At 45.2% G+C, this 19,692-nt stretch overlaps 1 protein-coding gene across 1 annotated transcript; it reads right to left on the bottom strand.

Moving 5' to 3' along the window:
• Positions 1-7,649: 7,649 nt before the first annotated feature.
• On the bottom strand, positions 7,650-18,868 carry ERP27 (endoplasmic reticulum protein 27; the record flags this gene model as incomplete). Its single annotated transcript, XM_010168948.1, has 4 exons — positions 7,650-7,694; positions 8,418-8,615; positions 15,808-15,933; positions 18,755-18,868. Coding segments are annotated over 4 exons (483 nt in total), but the record flags the coding sequence as incomplete, so codon positions are not given.
• Positions 18,869-19,692: the final 824 nt, after the last annotated feature.

The raw sequence follows: 19,692 nt of genomic DNA, 5'->3' as shown, positions 1-19,692 counted from the left end.
TAAGTAATTATTAATAATTTAAAATAATATTAAAATATTTAATATGCAAAAATACCTTCTTAAAATCTTCTCAGTAAAGTATTTTCTCAACTGACAGAATTCCAACAGGGGAGAAAGCCTGAAAACACTGCTACAAGATGGGGTCTGAAATCCAGGATGCCCAGGGATCCAAGAGAGCACTGCAACTGTGTTGGGAAAGCCACATGGCAACAGAGCACATTCCCCATTGGCCTCCACAAGAATAAGGCAGTCAATCCAGGGGGAAAGCTCTCACTGGCAAGAAAGAAGAGCTGGAGAGAGAAAGCAGTGATCCAGAACTGTTCAGCTTCAGCTATCCTAAACCAGAGCAACCAAACAAGACAGCCTTTGATTCATGATGAAAAACTGCCATTTCAACTTAAAAAATAGCCATTGGGAGTCACAGGGAGATGGAGGGTGAAGATGAAGCATGGCCATGTGGCTAAAGCTCAGAAGACTTGGATGCAGGAGATCTAGGTTCTCTCTCCAGCTCCGTCCACAGGCTCCTTCAACAATCTGGGGTAAGTTATTGTCTGTCTGTTATGTTTCTCAGCCAAAGAACAGAAATAATTGGCCAAGGAAAATAAGGTCTTGATTACAATGGGAAGTCATGAAATAGCCTAGGGTCAACACCCACATTGAATTCCAAAATGCCAAACACTCAGAGTGTAACAGATTTATACTGAAAGTATCATGTCTTTATTTTAAAACACAGTCTTTTGGGCATACAGCCCTGTATTATTCAGTGGATAAGAAAACAGATGAAGAGTTTTTTGGAGGGCGATTATTCCAGTGACTAATAGCAACAAAACAAAAAGCAGGAAAACTGCAAGATCCTATCCTACTTCCCTGATAGCTGATTAGCAGACCTAAGGGCTTGACATTTCTTTGTAGTTGCCCACAGATCAAGGAACCAGAAATGGACTTCACCAATGCTAACTACGTCTCCTGGTACTTGTGGAAGCAATGACATGCTATCTCAGTCCTGTCCGGGAAAGTTACAGGTAGCAATAATACCAACGCCTTAGCTGCTAGATAAAAGGCAAGAAATAATGCTGGTGATGTAGGCATTATACAAACCACGTGACATGGGTGGCATAGAGTCGCACAAAGCCCCTAACAAGATGATGACATGTGGACTCTGTCCTAGGAAGAGAGGGATATGGGAGACATGAAGGATATATAATACTTATAACACAGGGACAGGGAGAAACCAGGAGTGCACACACAGCCCATGAGTTTAGGCTGGAAAGTGGACAGGTCTTGCTTTTCACTCTGTACATGGACAGGATGTGGGGGGATCCAGGGGCTGCTGTGACACATGGAGGATTCAAAAGCCTGAGCCCTGGTGAGCACGTGGGGAGGAGGACACAGTGTTGGTTGCAGCCGTGATACAGAAGGCAACTCTGCACAGCTGCCATACATGGAGGCCTGGTGCAGGCAGGGAGGCAGTTATCTGTAGGTTTTTCCTCTAACCTGGAGAAATGTGGTGCTTTGCAGATCATGGGACTAGTCTGCCTGCCTGGATTTGTAGGCACATTAGCAGCAAAGGGAGAAATTCAAAGAGGAGAACAAGTACCCTCTTCTTCAATGTGCATTTTGTGGCTTTGCAAGTTTTTCCACTGAGAATGTTCCTCTGAAGTTTCCTTAGTGACTGAGCCAAAATGGGTCAAAGAGGTACTTGATTCACAGCCCCACAAAAACACTGCTATGTTCTCCCTTCCATCATTATCAGTTCCTTGTGGTACCCACCCAGCATTTTCCCTCACTGACCCTTGCCTGTCCCTGGCCACATCACCCCCTGGGCAAGTCATTTCTTCCTCCCAGACCAGCCTCTGGCTCTTTTCTGCTCTCCTCTTTCACGCTCCTGCAAACCACTTCCACAGTCACATCCTTCAGACAATATTTCCCTCTCCTGTGTCAACTGCCCCCACCTCTTTGCGAGCCCATGGGCTGCTGTTAATGGCACTGAGGGGAAGCCATCCTGTGCGGAGGTACAGAGTGACTAAGCCCTGCGGTCTGTCCATCTGCAAGAGAGGGTTTGCTTCTACTATTGCTGCCTGGATTTATTGATTTGCCTTCTTTCCAGACAAACAGAGGTGTTAGACAGCCATGCTCTTCCTCCTTTTATTATAAGGAGGACAATGGTTCCTACCATCTTTTATGACAAATCTTCACTATCTCCTCCCCTTCCTGGGAACTCAGGCAGAGCTCAGTGCTGGACTTCTGTGTGTGAGATGGGATCTGACTTGAGCAGCATAAAGTTCATCCTCCAACAGCTATTCTGGTATATAACTGAGATATTTTTAAAATTTTTATTCAAATTTGGCAGGGCCCTGGTGCCTAGCATAGTCCCCACAAGAAAGGCAGGAGGTTCAGTCCTGCTTGGGGAGCAAGCCAGGCAGCTTCTCTGCACTGGTAGCTGTCCTGCTCCTCTGCAGGCATAAGACACTGGGGCTGGGTGCCCTGCAAAGTGTCACTGCCCTTCATGCTGGCAGTCAGAGGCTTCTCAGCGTCTCCCAGGCACAACTGAGAGCAGGAGCAATCCTGCCTAGATAGACTCACACACAGAGGCCAGGGCCCACTCCTCTTCTTGAGAGTAGGTGCAAAGGTCATTCTGGTCCTTCTCCCACTGGTCAGACTGCCTGTGGCTTGACCAGACCCAGCACTCTGTGTGCAGGGGGACTGAAGCAACAAAGCTAAGGCGCAGAGATGATGTTTGTATCAAAAGACTTGGTTCAACCTGCAGAAGATAGGGGCTAGTTCAGAGGTCTAATTCCCTTGCATCCATTCCATCCTTGCATTAAAACTTTGGTTTGGGCCCACACTACACAACAGGAAGGAAAAAAATTCTGTGCTCAAGGACATGAGTGAGCAGAGATGGCAACCCCAATCGTTGATACATCACACGTATCATGTGGAACTTCTTCCCCAAACAGCCTCGCCCAAGTTGATATTCAGTAGAATTTACATGAAGATGACACTGTATCAGCTGCTGGTAACAAGAAGAGTAAAAGCAACAGAGAGCTGGGCCTTGCCTCAGCCTCAGCCCCAGCTGAGCCTTGCCTGTGGACCACAGGACAGAAGAGCAGCAATTCTCACCACTAACTCATCCTTCAGGTCCCTGGCTGCATAGTGGCATCCCTAACTCAGAATCCTGAGGGATCTGTGTGCCCAGAAGGGGTGTTGATGAAAGCTGAACACTGCATGGGGGAACACCATGCCAACCAGTAGGAAATGCCAAGGAAAGCGCTGTACATAAAACTCCGCATCCCCAGGGCACTTGCAAGTACCAAAGGGAAGTGCCTAAGAGAGCTGAACAGTGCCACTAGGACCTGGCAGATGGTTTCTGCCCAGGCAGGGTATGTGGGAAGCATTCATGGGACTCAGCCCTCACCTCTAAGGAACACTTATATATATTTTATGCCACATGCAGCAGTTCTTGGGAGGGGAAACACAAAAATGTTAGTCCCCTTGCTGAACCTCCACATCTTTATAAGGTTCTGCTTCTGGAGGCATTCAAATCCTTTCTCACCAAGGATGAATGCAAAGTTTCATCTTCCACAGTGCAACCCAATTCCCTGTTCCCTGGGGTAAAGACGGCAGCTCTCACACACCCACCCCAGCTTTGCTCTCAGGCATGTTCAGCTGTTACCTTAGCTATTTTGAATGTTTCTTGAGTACAGGTGCTACTGCAGAGCAGGGCCTCTCACACCATAATATCTACACAATACTGAGGGGAAAGGGAACCCCCTCATCCTGTCCACTGTCAGTTTGCATCCAGCACTTCCTCCCCTTGAAAACAAGCCCGGCCTCCCTCAGACAGCTCAAAACAACTGGGCCAAGTACGTCACAAATTCAAGTCAGAGAAAAAACAATGGGACACAAAACTCAAAAACAACAAACAAGATATTGCACCTCCACAAGATTCTGCCTCTGGTTTCTACCTTGGACGCCTCATCGCAGTGGCTAAGCCCAGGAAAGTTGCATTGCAGAAGCCTTTGAGCACAGGGATTAAGACAGACCCCTGGCTCAACCACCACTGCCATCTGTGCCCATGGCATCCTCCGTGCAGCACTCCAAGGATGTCCCTGCTCTGCAAGTCACAAAGAGCACTGCAGAGCAGCTGGAGGAGGAGGAGGAGGCTTTTCCTGTGGCTGCCTTGTGGCTCCCAGGATTGTTAGGTGCAGAGTTCTGGAAGGTGCAGAGGGAATTAAACTCCCCTGTGTACATAATGAAGCTCCTGAAAAGCTGTCCCTATAATTAGCTGTGTACACAGTAAACACAGTCACCAGGGACGTGGCTTTTGCTTCCAGGCTTGTTTGCAGAACCAGAGCTTCATTCATGTGCTGTTTTGTTTCCCTCCAGCACTGAATAAGAGTCACGTCGCTGTGCCCAATTCCCACAGCTGCTGTGACCACAGAGGACCTCAGACACCCATGCAGCAGGCCAGTTCCCCCCACACTGTTTGGTCTGGACCACAGAGGTGCATGACACTGGAAATATCTACAACACCAAGGCTTCTCTCAGATGTCTCCACAGAAGACCTGTCCACTTTACCTTACTGCAGCCAAAGCAGTACAACCCTTCCTAGGGAGGAATGAGCTATGCCCATAAAAAGGAATAGTTTTCCCAGTGAGGAAATACAAGTAGGGCTCTTGCTAGGAGATACAGCCCTGCATGTTCTAGGACTGTATAAAACCAGGAGTTCAAAACCATCACACACCACTGACATGGGGATGTTGGAAGGCAGGTGTGAGGTTGCTCTGCCTGGGCTCGAGAGCAGTGTGAGGTGAGCCATCTCTGATTCTCAAAGCTGTAAGGTGTGACAGAGTCTGGAATGAGACCCTGTGGCTCCCCAGTGCTTTGGAGGGGCTGAGCCCTGTGCTCACACCTTCACACAGCTCTATGGTTGGAGACAACTGATCCTCCCTCTACCATGCCCCTTGCATAGGGCACAGGCAGCTCTGGCAAGTTTCATGCATTGCACAGGGGATTCCAACAACAAAATTGAGGCTTTATTCACATTCTTCCAGACCAGCATTGCAACCTCTGCCTGCACCCAAGGGCTTAGCCACTAGTCTAAAGCAGCGAGACATTCTGACACCTTAGACCTTTCCCCTTACTTGGGGCTCAGCCTTCTGCTCTCAGCATCTTTCCTGTACTTCTGCAGCCCTTCTTCAATGCACAAAAGCCACGAGAGCATCCAGCAGGATTCAGGCATATATATTGCCACTAGACACAGGCTCATTCAAGAGGTCATCTGGTGCAGACAGTTCTTTTTCCCGAACCTACCAAGGGTGAGGGCATGCTTTGCTCTGCTCACCAACAGCATCCCCTGGGCAAGCTCACCAAGCAGGAGAGAGGCTGCAGTGCAACCATGTGATGCTACCAGGCAAGGCTCCCATGCCAAGGAGTGCCACCAAGAAGCAGTCTTCACCTGCAGCTCCAGGACTAGCATGTAAATCCAATGCACCAAACACAGTGGCAGGTATGTGACCCAGCCTGAACAGTCTCATGCTTCAGAGGAAAAGGCACCGAAGAGGTCTGCAGAGACAGCTCACTCCAGCTGTTATGTGATCACTATACCCATAGGCCAAAACCTATGGTCTTGTAGGCTCCAGCTGATGACAGCGACATCTCCACTTCTGGGACTACATGCTAGTGGCAGAAGGTCACTGTGAAATGCATGCTCAGAAGAGAGGACACACAAGTAAAACAGTTTTATGGGCTGAGGGCAGATGCTTCCACTTTTATCAGACTAGAGAAAGAAATATGCAACACATAATGCCCCAAACTCAACTCTCCCTTGACACTTTCAGTGTTATTATCTAGCTGTGGCCAAGAAGCAATGCGACCGGTTCCCACAGGCTACTTGCAAACCACAGGTTAGGGAGAACTCAACTGTGACAAGGGCAGAACTGAACAGACAGGTGGTTTGCTTCTCCTCTCCTCTCTCTTTTCCTCCTCTTTTCTGAACTGTCTCATTTAGGAAACAATTATTGGCTATTGCATCGACCATGGAGCTTCTGAGACCCCATACTGCCCACCGCTCTGCCTCTTAGGGGAGAGCTCCCTGTGCATGGAGACGGTTTCCCAGCCTTGCCAACACAAGGCACAACCCTGAATATCATATTTTGGTCATATCACTCTTCCTTGGAAACGTGCAGCAATTTTGATTCCCTATACCAACTGTTAACAGCATTGGGCTTGCTCTAGGTAAGCAGAGGAGAAGGGAGGGTAGAGCACTAAAAGAGGCAAGTCCAGCTGCATGAGAGACAGAGCCTTAGGGAGATGAAAGACATCAGCTTGATCCACAGGAAGGGGCAAGAGCTAGCACAGGGCTGGCACCTGCCTCCCTATTGTGCTCAAGAACCTCCCTGCTGTGGCCCTCATCATGGTGACTGGCAGCTACTTTGCATCCCTTCCAGATCCTAACTTCTCCCTCTGAGGTGGGGAGCTGTGTTTGCCTCATCCACAAGAACAACTTCTTTCTGTACCCAGTTCTTTGCCTTGGGCTAATTTTTGAGAAAAGGCTGAGGTTTCTCAGCTCTACACCTCTTAGGCTCCCAGTCCCAAGCCAAATCTCTCAAGCTCTGAGAGACAGTGCAGTCACTGTGTGACAGAAACATCCATACTTCATGCCAAAGGATGCTGAGCCAAGTATGAGGCAAGCTTACTGCATGCATCTAGTACAGCAGAAGAGGGATGGTTCACATACTTCATCTGCAAAGTCCTCAACCACTGTACGCCAGCACTGGGACCTCTGAGAGATGTCTGTGGTCAATACAGACATTAGTCTTTCCCTCTAATGCAGTGTGCCCACCTGACACAGGTCCCATTCCTCTTAGCCTCAAGCTGCATCTTAGTCTCATTCATTTTTGCTGCACCAGCTCAGACCTGTTGTACCCAGTGCTGTTCTGATCCCAGACCTTCACGGAAATCTCTCATCCTGGTGGAAATATCTGTTGATGATGGCTCCAGTTCTGTGGGGAATGATTCTTAGCAACCAATCTGACTGGTTAGGCATTGCAAGCCAGGTTAAATTCAGAGAAAGAAGATTTTTGAGCTTACTCACTCAGAAATACACAGGCTTTGTCCTTAAGTGAAAGACATGAGGAGTGGGAAATCATGTTATTTGCATAAAAAAAATCAGGCTATTCACTTTCTGCTTTATTTAGTAAAATAAATGGAACAGTTAATGTGATATAAAGCAACCCATCTGTTCTTAGTGTCAGGAGAGGCTGACAGTGGATCCCAGCATGGCATCTAAAGCAAAGGGACTGAGGGAAACAGATCTCGGTACTACAAGCTTTACCTCTGATATTGCCATTTTGCTATATCACCCTTTGCTCCAACAGAGGTGCCATGGAAGGGCACAGTGTAGGGCAATACCAGAACTCCTGGATTACTGAGAAAAGAGAGCAGGAGCCAACAAATGAGAAGGGAGAAGAGATTCCTAGAAAGGACAGACAGCATATAGGTACATAGCATGGAGATGGGAATCCGTGACTCACTTGGCCCCTTAATCCTACTATCCCAGGAATTCCTGAGCTGCGAGGCTTAGTGAATTCTTCACACACCAGAAAGAGATGACTCTGGGCACAGTCATTCTGTTGGCTGAGAAAGAATCAGAGTTCTTCATTGAGGGCCTTCTCTTCAGGTTTATCTTCTTTCTAAAACACATTAGAGGCAGGAAATCAGATTTGACATTGCTTGGTTTCTCAGCATAGTGATAAAAGGAAACAAACCAACTTAAATGCCTCCCTCTGCTATCCATGCCACTGCCCTGCCTATCCCATTTCAATTGCACAACACAGGGTCCTGATACACAAAGCCTCTGTGCTATAGGAAGATGAGCTTGGACAGAGAGAGAACTCTAACACTGAATAAACATGGAGATCAAATTGTCCCTCTCCCAGGAGAGTCCTCTGGTAGAGTCCTGAGCCCTTGTCTGTATACACTGTTCTGTGGCCTTTTAGATTGATTTCCTTCCTATCCATGCCACTGTCTCTCTGATCCTCTCTCATGTGCTGCCATCCACCACCCCCATTCTCAGTGTTCAAAAACACCCTTCACTCTGTCTTCCCAGTTGCTGTTCCCAGAAAATAGATACTTCACTGAGACCTCCATACAGTTGTAGAGGTCACTGAAGTCCTCTTGCTGTAAACTAGGAGGCAGAAGTCAATGAAAAAAGAGGCTCTGCAAGGACATTAATCTCTGCTCTGCTCTAGATCTAATGCTTTTCTGATATTCAGGTGCAAAAGAAAATGAAAGAGGAGGTGGCAGGGGTGGGGAGGAGTTCAAGGAACTGAAGTCATCTTCAAGAGCCTTGTGAGCAACAGCATCACCCTACAAGATCCCAGCTTCCTGTAGACTGTACCCGAGTCCCCCTTTACCTTCTGCATTCTTTGTAAGAAACTATTACAGAAGTCTTGTACACGCTCAACGGAGACTTCATCCAGAGTCAGCACATCCTGCTCCTCATCTGGTGAGTGGAATATAGCCAGAGCTGGCAGCTGTGACTTCTTCAGTTTGAAGAATGACACTGTTCGTTCATTGCTCTTCAAATTGCTGTCTACCAGGATAAAGAGAATCTGTGATGGATATAGGAGAGGAAACACACGCAAAACAGAAATTGAGAGAGAGAACAGATCCCCAAACAGTGATCACATGAAGATTAACAGTTATATTTTCATAAAGAGTTAGATAAAACCTACCAGATTCTGTTAGGACAACACTTTCCTCTGCTGCTATCTAACTGCTCCATGCAGTGCTTTTTTCTATATTTTATCAAGTCCAGACTTACATTACCAAACAAAATGTCTTCATTCACCTCCTTTAAAAATATATCTACAGTATGGTAGGAAGGCAATCTCCACTTCTATTCTCTTAACAAATGAGGAAACAAGATGTCTTTTATCTTAGTGGCACATATGAAAGAAGCTGTCTCCTCTACTTGCATGTTATTTGGATAAGATGCCTACACCCATGCAAGATCCTGAGTGGCAGAGTAAAAAGTTGTTTTGGTGTCTGGAGAATCAAACTCAATTGCAAGAATGTGGGAGTGAAGTATAGAGCAGCAGGAGCCTGCAAGGATGAGAACATGAGAGTGTGTATACAAAGGATGTATTTAAGTGAGCTGCAGTGAACAGAAATGAAGACGCAATCATTTGGGAACCAGGAGTTGTTGGCAAGACATCAATGTCCATACAGCCCAGTTCAGTGGAGGGTTGTTCAAACCTAGGGAGATAAACCCAACAATTAATAAACCAGGATGAGAATGACCTACAGTTTTCTGGGCTCCCAAATTGTCTTGGAGAGCAAGATCAAGCCAAGGATTAGGATTCTGCTGGGATGATTCAGTAGTACAGATTTATCAGAACTGGTGACCAACTCCATGTTTTATTTTAAAAGTGAACTTCAAATGAGATCTTACAGGTGCAGAACGAATTGGTACAAATTTAAAATTTTGGTTTCTGAAAGATTATCAATAAAATATACAGCTATCTCAAAAATCTTTGTTAAATTATCTGTTAATACTAAAAACATTATGTGTAAATTTCATAAAAGAAAATAAATATAGCAATTGAATGATGTAATCAGTGACCTGATTAAATACAATCCCTTGGCAGGTGACATCCAAGTCAATGAAACAAACATCCAGCTAACATGCATCACTTTGTCTTCTCTTTATCCTCTGCAGTCTGTTGGGCCTAGCATACTTAATGTACCTATGGACATGGATATGAGTTAACTTCCACAAGAAAAAAAGGAGCGTTTAAAAAAAGAAAAGTAATGTGAAGGTGATGTGCCCAGTTCCCAGGCTGTGACTCATGGGTTTTTTTACTTTTCAATCAAGAACACTCAAGTTAGTTCAAAACTTTATTCTTCCCTAAAAATAAACTCGGTAAATCTCAAATTCTTTACTTTATTAAATTTATGTTCGATGAAAAACCAAATAAGTCTGGAAACTACTAGGCAACATCCTATGGGAAGGATGGATAGTTAGGCTAGTGTAAGGTTTAACTTCAGTTAATCACTGCAATACAGAAACAGGAACAACACTTTCACTGGATATGTGATATTTATCACTTGCAATTTCTCTTCCAAAAGTCAGCTGTGATCCAAAGGCAGCAAGCTAGTGAGCAGACAGGCTGTGGGGAACTTCTCCCAGAGTGCTAAATTCATCCTTTTCATCCACACCAAGCCAGAGAAGGGTCACAATTCTAAGGGTCACAGGTCTAAGGGACTGATCTAAGAGGCTTTCAGCTGGAGAAGCAATACTTATGTTTTAGGGCATTTCTTCCATCTAGCAAACTGGAAATAGAAGTCGGTGCTGGAGGGAAGCACTTTCAGAGGGTTGGCATAGGAAACGGTATCACATTTTCACCAGTTCATTCACTAGTCTTTGGCTTATTCTAGGAAAGATTCACTAGACAACAACATTTTTTTAGGAAGTTATTTTTAAAAAGCATTTAGAATACCTAGGCTGTTAAATGTCATTTTCTATACAAAATCTCCTCCACCTTTAAAACCGATGAATAGCATTTTAAATTGGTAATGCAAATAAATGTTAGTCAACATTCTTCACTTTATCAAGCTTCCAGCCTTTGTTACAAATCCCAAACCTAAAAAGCTGTACATATTATATAGAATCATAGAATGGTTTGGTTGGAAAAGACCTTTGAGATCATCGAGTCCAACTGTACCTGTCCACTACTAAACCATGTCTCTGAGCACCTCATCTACCCATCTTTCATATACCTCCAGGGATGGTGACTTAACCACGTCCCTAGGTAGACTGTTCCAGTGCCTGATAACCCTTTCAGTGAAGAACCTTTTCCTGATACCCAACCTGAACCTCCTTTGGTGCAACTTGAGGCCATTTCTTCTTGTTCTATCACTAGTTACCTGGGAGAAGAGACACACACCCACCTTGCTACAACCTCCTTTCAGGTGGTTGTAGACAGTGATAAGGTCTCCGCTCAGCCTCCTTTTTTCTAGGCTAAACAACCCCAGTTCCCTCAGTTGCTCCTCATAAGACTTGTTCTCCAGCCCCTTCACCAGCTTTGCTGCTCTTCTCTGGACACGCTCCAGTGCCTCAATGTCCTTGTAGATGAATACAAAGATATTCATGAATACAAAGATATTCATGAATACAAAGAATAGAGTAAGAATAAAAGAATAAAAAAAGTTCAGGTTTAGAACTCCAAACACCTTCTTCCTTACAGAAGAAAATTAAAACACACAAACTGCCCCCTCACCTAGAAAGGTTGAGATACCATCATTCACAGTTCCTGACTTGGATCTCTCTAATGATTCATATTTGGCTCATGGAGTTACAGGGTGCCAAAGAACAGCAAAAATTTCCTTCTCCTCTTATATTCCACAAATACAGGAGAGATGGCAATTGCATGTGTCCACTGTTGCTCCAAAGAAGACACTTTAGTGACATCACATGTATTTTAGAATGACACATTCCAAGTAGGTGCTGTGACATGGGATGAATTCTCCTTCACCAAAAGGACAGACCATGCATCCTATGCTGGATGTGCTCTAGGGGTCCTGCCAAGGCTTGTATGGCCTCAAAGTCACACCTGCAAGGCAGTCTGTAAGGTGCATTGGTACTGAGGCCACAAGCACTGGAAGCCTGGTCTCCTCAGCAGCTGGAAACCAAGCAGGTTTTTCAATGGGGACATTTCCACTATAGATGCCACTGGTGGAACTGTCATTTTCTCATGAGGAATTAATTTTGTTCAGAGATTCCCAGCCAGCTCTAATCATAAAGAATGAATGCAGTGACCATGGAAAATTATACTGACCATAAGACAAGATACACTTTGCCTAAATTCTGCCATCTAGATCTTAGTTTTGTCTTGGACAGTCATCTAGGTAACCTCTACAATAAATGGTGACAGGCACTTTATTCCACCTGTTTTAGAAGGGAAGGAAGGACATGCCTATTCTTCTCTACTAGTGCTGAAAAGAGCCTAAAGCCTTTGCTCAGACAACTTACCAAAGCTGTAATTCACCAAAACAAATGCCACTTAGGATGCCAACTGTCACATCACTGCTAGAAACCAGGTAGTTCCATCTTAAACAGAAAGTTCATTTTCTATTTCATACTCTCCTGTACAATAGCTATTTTTTTCCATTCTGAAACTATTTCCATGAAACTACTTCATTTTGTAGCGATGTGTTCAGAGGTCTGCTGCTACAGGCAGTGAAGGATCTCCTGCACAGATGAGCTTCACACATGATATTATCTGTGGACTATGACCTGCAATAAGCTCTCTTTCAGAAAATTTTGTACATTAGTGCTGTCTTGGTGTCTTGACAAGTTGATTCCTAGACCAGTGCTTTTAGAATATCAAGTTCCTGGTAAATACTAAGATATGGAATGATGTTATTGCCCAAGGAATTAAAGTTAATTGAAAATAGTACTGCAATGTAGAAACCAATTTAATGTTGCTTAGTTTTTCCTCTAACAAAGAGAAACAGGAAGGATGATCAAGCCTCATAGCCAGTGTTTGACTTTGAACTTCATGGAGTTGCAACCTTCATTCTTTGAGGAGACTGTATAAGCAAAAAGATCAAATTCTGAAATTTGAGTAATTTCTTACACAGCTTACACAGTACATCAAAGCAAAATTAAAACATCAGTCATGAATTAAAAGAAAACCAAGCTATAAAAACAACTTTACTACAGACATCTGTTAAGTGACATAGACAATCCATATTTACAGATTACCCTGTTTATGGCTATAAGAGGCATCTCTAAATATTATCTCTCTCAGTTCTGGAGCCACCAATGTCTGACAAGAAAAATAAAGTGTATGAATGACTGCAGGAGGAAGGGCACCATCCTTTTCCTTCCATGGAAGAACTCTTGAAAGACTCTCAAGAGTTTCTCAGAACCCATTTCTAAATGGGTCTAAAAATAAATTAAAAGGGACTTTGCAAACATCTCTACCCAAATCATTTTGACATTGTAAACCAGTTATATCAGTTGCATCAAAAGCTGCTTTTGTTATTCCCAATATCACCTTATTGAAACTTCTGCAAACACCCATGAGGGACACCAGCTGTAATTGTCGTGTTATACTCTGACACTGTGGAAAGAAAACTGAAGATACTTATGCTAGTTTTGATCAGCAATGCAAACCCCAACATTTCCTTTCTAGCAGAAAGCCTGGACTCTTAGTATTAATTTCTCAAATAAGCACATATTTCATTGCAGTGGGATCCTTCCAAGAAGGCTGGTGGATTCACTCCTGCAGCTGCTGCGCTCTGAGCTCTGTCTGTTCACTGTTACCCACCCACAATTGTTTCTCAAAGTCTGCTAGAAAAGTACTTCTTTCTTCTTATTCTTGTCAGCTCTTTCTGGCTTAGCAATATCTAACATTTGCACTTTCCTCTCCAGCATTTTATAGCCCCCAGGTTCCATGATAAAATCCAGAGGAATCTAGACTGCCTTCAGACACTCCCTACTGCTCAGGGTGCAGTTCAGGCTGTTTTCAAATGAAGGTCCTCACCATACAGCCTCATGGATCCTCCAGCTGAAAATCTCAGCTTTCTCTCAAGCAAAAATGAAAAGATCATAAACTAGAGATAAAGGGACCATAATTCACGAACTGGCAGGTGAATCACTTCCTCATGGTCCCTTAACGGTTGGACCAAATGATCTTAAGGGTCTTTTCCAGCCTAAATGATTCTATGATTCTATGATTTTCTTTACTCTTTGGGGTCAGTCACTCAGTCACAGCAGTTCCTCTTCACCTCTCCATCAATCCAAGCAATAAGTTTCTCTTCTCCCACCAGCTGGTGACAACAATGACAAGGACTCCTTTTCCCTCAGAGCGAAGCAGAGATGTGTGAAAGGATCAGTACCCCTTCTTCTGCTTGGGAACCCTCTCGAGGCTCTGTTTGTGTTCTGCACTGGCTTGTAGAGAAGTTGCAACACACACTGAGTCTCCCCACTCTCTTCTGGCACTTTGCAATCACTGTAAAACACTTCTGGATGCAGTGGTACATGCTCACAGGGAGCCTGAACACTTCTCCCTTGCATGGCAATGAGTCCTTGCTCGAACCACTGACAGCCCTAACCCCACAGCACAAACAAGCTTTTCACCACCAGCTCACAGGTTATGAATTATTCACTGGTAATCCTGAATAAAATTCAAGTCAAGAATCTTGTATTTATTCACAGACAATCTGTAAGCCGCAAAAAGGCAAAATCTACTCAATACTTCACTTGTTTTGAAGTAAACCTGAGTTAACTTGGTAGTCTTGACAACAAATAACTCCACTTAGCAAAATTAGCCAGCAGACATTTCCATGGTATTGTGTGGTGCCTGCTTCTGATACTCAAACTAATTCACGTCTTTCTACATGACAGAGCAATGAAGACAAACCTAAGTGGGCACACCGCTCTGCTTACTCCATAGTAGCCAGATCCAAGACCCAAACAGCAGGACCCTAGCTCTCTCTTACTGCTTTGTAAGAGGGCAGTCCAAATCACAATTTACTCCTCAGAGTGCCACTCTTTTGGGAAAAACAACTTTATTAAACTCTAAGTCCCTTCATCTATGTGTCCTGCAGAAGCACTGCAGTAAAGTGGAAATAATTAGTCAAATCCCAACATCTTTAATCTCTGTATTTTACTCTGGCAAACTTCTAGACTGATTCAGTGGGGAAATTGCCTGCATTAATTTAAAAAAAAAAAAAAAAAAGTTAGATTTGGCTTCCTGGCAATTCATAAATTATCTGGACTTCAGTACAACATTTTATCCAATGTTTTGTGAAGTATTTCTAGGAAAAATATTCACATTTGCTCAGATTTGGGCATGTCACATGAAGAGAAAACTGGCTGCAGCCACATCAGAAAAGGATAATGACACTAAACAGCAATGCACTATGTTAGAAGAAGTAGCTGCCTGAGGGGAGACCACAGATGTTCTAGTTCTTAAACCCAAACTCTTTCCAGCTCCACTCTGCTCCCAGGAAGATCTCTTCCACTGCTTCTCAGCTTATCTTTCTCTGCTGCTGTGATCCTCTGCCCCCCCCAGCTGCTGTTCTCCCTTGCCCCAAATGTCCTTCTGTTGCTCTCAAACCTCTTTTGCTTGACAGTTCCTTCCTCTGTTCCCTGGACATAAATTCCCCTATAATCCAGCTGCTAGAAGAGAATCAGCCATGGGGACATTTACTATCTGGGGCGCTCTGCCCACATTGGGGTGGGAAACAGGTAAAATTTCTCTGAAAGACCCCATCTATCCCATCACCTTACTGCGGGAAATCTGACAAACCCACTTGCAACTCCTTTAAAATAGCTATTTCCCCAGGATCCAACCAGAAGGCTAAGAGTTAAGAAGCACCACAACATTAATGTCTGTCTGGTCACTTATATAATGCTCCTTGGCATCTTGCAGGCTGTATATTGAAAATCGCCTCTCACACCACTGGAATGCAACCATCGCCAGACAGAAGTGCAGCAGCTGTTTGTCATCTCCCAGTGCAAGCAAACAAAACTTGACCAAAAGCAAGGAAGTACATAATGTTCCACCAAGGGAGCAGAGGAGTAAGATACAGAGGATAATCTCCCTGCAAGGAGGCAAAAAAGGTGAACAGATCCAGCTTAAATATCCAGCTAATCGTCTTTTCCTGCCACTTGGCCTTTGCTCCCCTAATGCACAGAGGAGGAGATTATGCCCTCACCATCCACAGAAGAAATCACTGTTTTCCCTTTTTTCTCCCTAATGGTTTCCCTTCCTCTCTGTTTGGACTTACCTTCCCCTTGAAGAGCTCTGCTGCCGCTCGATATCCGCGCATTCGCTTGGGGTGCTTTGGGGACATCTTGTCTGTGATCAGGAGGAGGTGAAGTTGGAGTGAACTCTGCATCACACCTATTGCTGTCTGCCGAAAATATGGCCACCACAGACAGAGAGAGAAACACACACAGACAAGGAAACAGAACATTCAATCTGCACTGGATGCAGGGCCAGAGGGACATTAGTCCTTATGTCTCAGCTGAGATCTCTTTGCAAATCAGCCCCACAAGCAGGACAGCTTTCTTTAAAGCAGGAGGGATCCAATCTGGATTCTTTGTGAAGGCGCTTAACCTCCTGACTTTGACTTTTCCTGAGATGAGAGTCCGAAGATGACAAGGGTTCATTACTGGCCTCAGGATAGTCAGTGACTAGGCAGGGAGTCTGCCTAGATACAGCAAGCTGAAGTCCAGAGGGGCAAGGCAGTGGAGGGGGAAAGCCAGCTAAAACTGAACGTAAGGGTGCCCTGAATCACTGAGGTCCACCACCTAGCTGAAATGTGAGCAAGGGCCAAACAGGCAGCACACACTGGCCCTCTGTGAAGAGACAGGGCTGGCACTGCCCAAGAAGCTGCCACACCATCTCCAGGCACTCACTCACTCACTCACTCACTCACTCACTCACTCATCATCTTGTTTCTTCCATCCGCTTCCCGCAGCCCTGCAGCCTCTCCCTCCCAAACCCAGCCCTGCTGCCTCCCCTGCGCCGCTGAAACCACGGAAGCACAGACTGTGCAGCTCCCTGCCAGCGGGAAAAAAAAGTTTCCAGACACTCCAGCAGTAATAATGAAGAGGTCAGGGAGTGCACGCTGGCAAGGGCCATGCACCACAAAGCATTTCGTTTTTGGCAGTCAGGACTCTGCTATTAGCCTAATATTTATCAGACATTTTGTATCGCTTCACTTCTCTGGTGATGTGTAGATGGGGTAAGGGGCAGTAGAGGGGTTGCAAACCAAAGCTGGAGAGCATTAGAAGATCTCATGGGAGAGGATGGAGCTGAAGACAAGGCTGAAGCCCACCAGCACCAAGGGCCACTATGGGGCTGGGTGAAGAGGGGCAGGGCTGGAGTTGCAGTTCCTCTGGCAGCTCCACACAAAGGTGTGCCTGTCCATGCAAGAGTGATGAGCAGAGCTCATCAACATGTCCAAGTCACATCTGACTATCCTGGAAAGCACACAGGAAAAGCATTGCATAAAAATGCCTAAAGTATGTGGGAGAAACAGTAAGGGCCCCAGGATGGGGAGAGAAACTCTTGGCAGCACTCAGCGTGATCTGTGTGAACCCAGCCTCTGCTGACCAGCAGCATTCTTAGATGTAAACAGCATATGCACCAGGAATAAATATTTACAAAAAAACAAGCTACATCAGCAGAGCTGGGAGACTGCAGGAGGCACTGTTAATTGCAGCACCTTGATAGGACTCCGGAGTGTCTGGAAAAAAACCTGGAACAACATGTGTACTGGCAGTCAGGGTGCAGGGGACCGGCTGAACAGCTCAGGACTTCTCAGTCAGGGAGACAGCCCAGGTGCCAAACAGGATACCATGGAGCAAGAGCCCAAAGCATCAGCAAAAATGCATTAAGAAAGAGTCATGATCTAATGAATGGTCAAAAGATGAAGTGGACACTCCAAGGGTTCAGAAGGCCTGGGCAATTATGAAGGCAACAAGAACATTCCCGCAGACGTGACTTGGGTGTTCTCAAAAGGATGGGAGGACAGTGGGGCAGGATAGAGCTCGTCTGTCCCCAGAAATATTATGTGATTTTGAAATGCATGTCATTTTTCACAGCTCTTATCAAGATGAAAAAAAAAAATATCCATGTTTCTTTTTGTTCTTGTTGGGGTTTGTTTGTTTGTTTGTTTGTTTGAAGAAAAAACCTGGAACTTCTGCAGTATTTCATTCTGGAAACAAAATGTTGCATTTCCAAAATCAAATGCTCTCTCTACGGGTGGGCTGCAACTGAACTGGGGAATGTGTCAGCCCTCTGACCTGATCCTTGGCATCAGCTTGAAAAGGCAGAGCTTTGAAAGAGGTTGCGCCTTTCTTCTTTGATTAAATTGAGTCTGGTCATCACTGTTGTAGCTATCCAGAAGTCCACAAAAAAACCCATCAGCAATGATAAAGTCTCAGTCTTGTGGCCACTGGGACTTCTAAGACCTATTGACTCCATAGCAATGAGCCCAGTGAACTGCTGAGATTTCAGAGGAGCCTAAATCCTTGGTCACTCTCTATAGCATGGAGCACGGGGACTCTGCCACTGCCAGTCAGATGGTTGAGCTAATGAAGATGGCCAACATGGAAACATCCTATATCTGGTGGGGTTTTTTGTTGTTGTTGAACTCATGAATCCTGGAGAAAGGGTTGGAGGCAATGGGAAAAATTTTGCCTGGGAAGTTTACAACTGGCTCTTGAATATGCCTTCAAATAGCCGGACTTACATCAAGCCCTATGTACCAGGTGAAAAAAAGGCTGCCTTCTGGGAGTAGGTGACTCGAGTTTCCATGTTTCTCAAGACTTCTCAGCCAAAGAGAGAGGATCCTGGGTGAACAGGATCTACAGTCATGGCTCAATATGGCAAATGCCCATGGGAGGAAGCAGCACTGCCAGTAGGAGCGGTAAGAAATTGAGCTCTCTGCCCACCAACACCCTAAATTTACTGGAAAGTTAAAGGAACCACCACGCCTTCCTTCCTCTCCCCACCCCATTCTCACACCCCAGCACTGCATCTGCTTCCAGTCCCTATATGGAGTAACAGTGAAGAGCTGTGTGGTTTCCCCAACCCCATCCACACCGTTGCCATAACCCTCACACACATCAGAGTGTGCAAACTCTTGGGTCAGAGGACCCAAGAAGGGCCCATGAGGAGGAGGACAAGTGCTGGGGTGAGGGCTGTAGGGATCTGATAATTACCACAGGGTTGTACTCTGTCACCAGGCGGAGCTCATTCATCCGGACGAAACGAGTCATCTTCTCAACATCAACATCTTTGCTGTTCATATCCAGATCCCTCCGGTCATTGTCTACCTAAAGACACACAAAGACACCTACAGTCACAGCTGTCCTCTCCCCTCAGCACCCCCTCCAGAGGCACTGATGGCACTCACTCCTGGAGACATCTACCCCCTGGGACACCGCTATCCTCTCCCTCCCACCACATAATCCCCACTTCCAGAGGTCCAGAATCTAGAGACCAGCCTGCACTTTGAGATAAGGATCTTTCATCCTCCTTCAGTCTCCTGAGGACAAGGCAAACTCATGCATAACAGAAATCACTGAGGACTCCAAAAACCTCTACAGTGTCAGCTACTGATGCAATGGTGACAGGGAAGATTAGCTGATAAACTCTTCTAGGGGTTGTGGGGAAGAGATCATTAGCCTAACTCCTGGCACCGATTTTGGCTTTACCTCCCTTTTTAAAATCTTCATCTGTTCTTCTGTTACTTCTGCAAGTAATAAACATTGGCATAGGCCTGTATGGATTTCCTGGAAACATTGTGCAAGCAGGAAATCTTTCCAATAAAAAGAGGAATTTTTTTTCCAGTACAGTAAAAAAAAAATAAATAAAAAAATCATGGCCAGCTCATTTTAGCTTTAGAGAAAAATCCATCCTGCCATACATATCTCCACACTCCAACCCCCAACCAAATTATGTGATTTTATTGAGGTTTTCATGACCTACTAAACAGAAAAAAAAGCAGGCAAGCAGGCAACCACTGCATGATAGCTAACTACCCAAAGAGGCAGAATTGCTGTCACCGCAGGACGTGACTGAGTTGAGCCATGGGGATGCTGAGATGTGATACGCAATAGGATCAAAGTCTGGGATTTGAAGGCCTTTGATACACGTT

Source organism: Antrostomus carolinensis, unplaced genomic scaffold (assembly GCF_000700745.2).
Source record: "Antrostomus carolinensis isolate BGI_N321 unplaced genomic scaffold, ASM70074v2 scaffold15405, whole genome shotgun sequence".
Lineage (NCBI taxonomy): Eukaryota > Metazoa > Chordata > Aves > Caprimulgiformes > Caprimulgidae > Antrostomus > Antrostomus carolinensis.
Note: the sequence above shows the minus strand (reverse complement) of the source record. Positions and strands in the feature narration are given on the sequence as shown.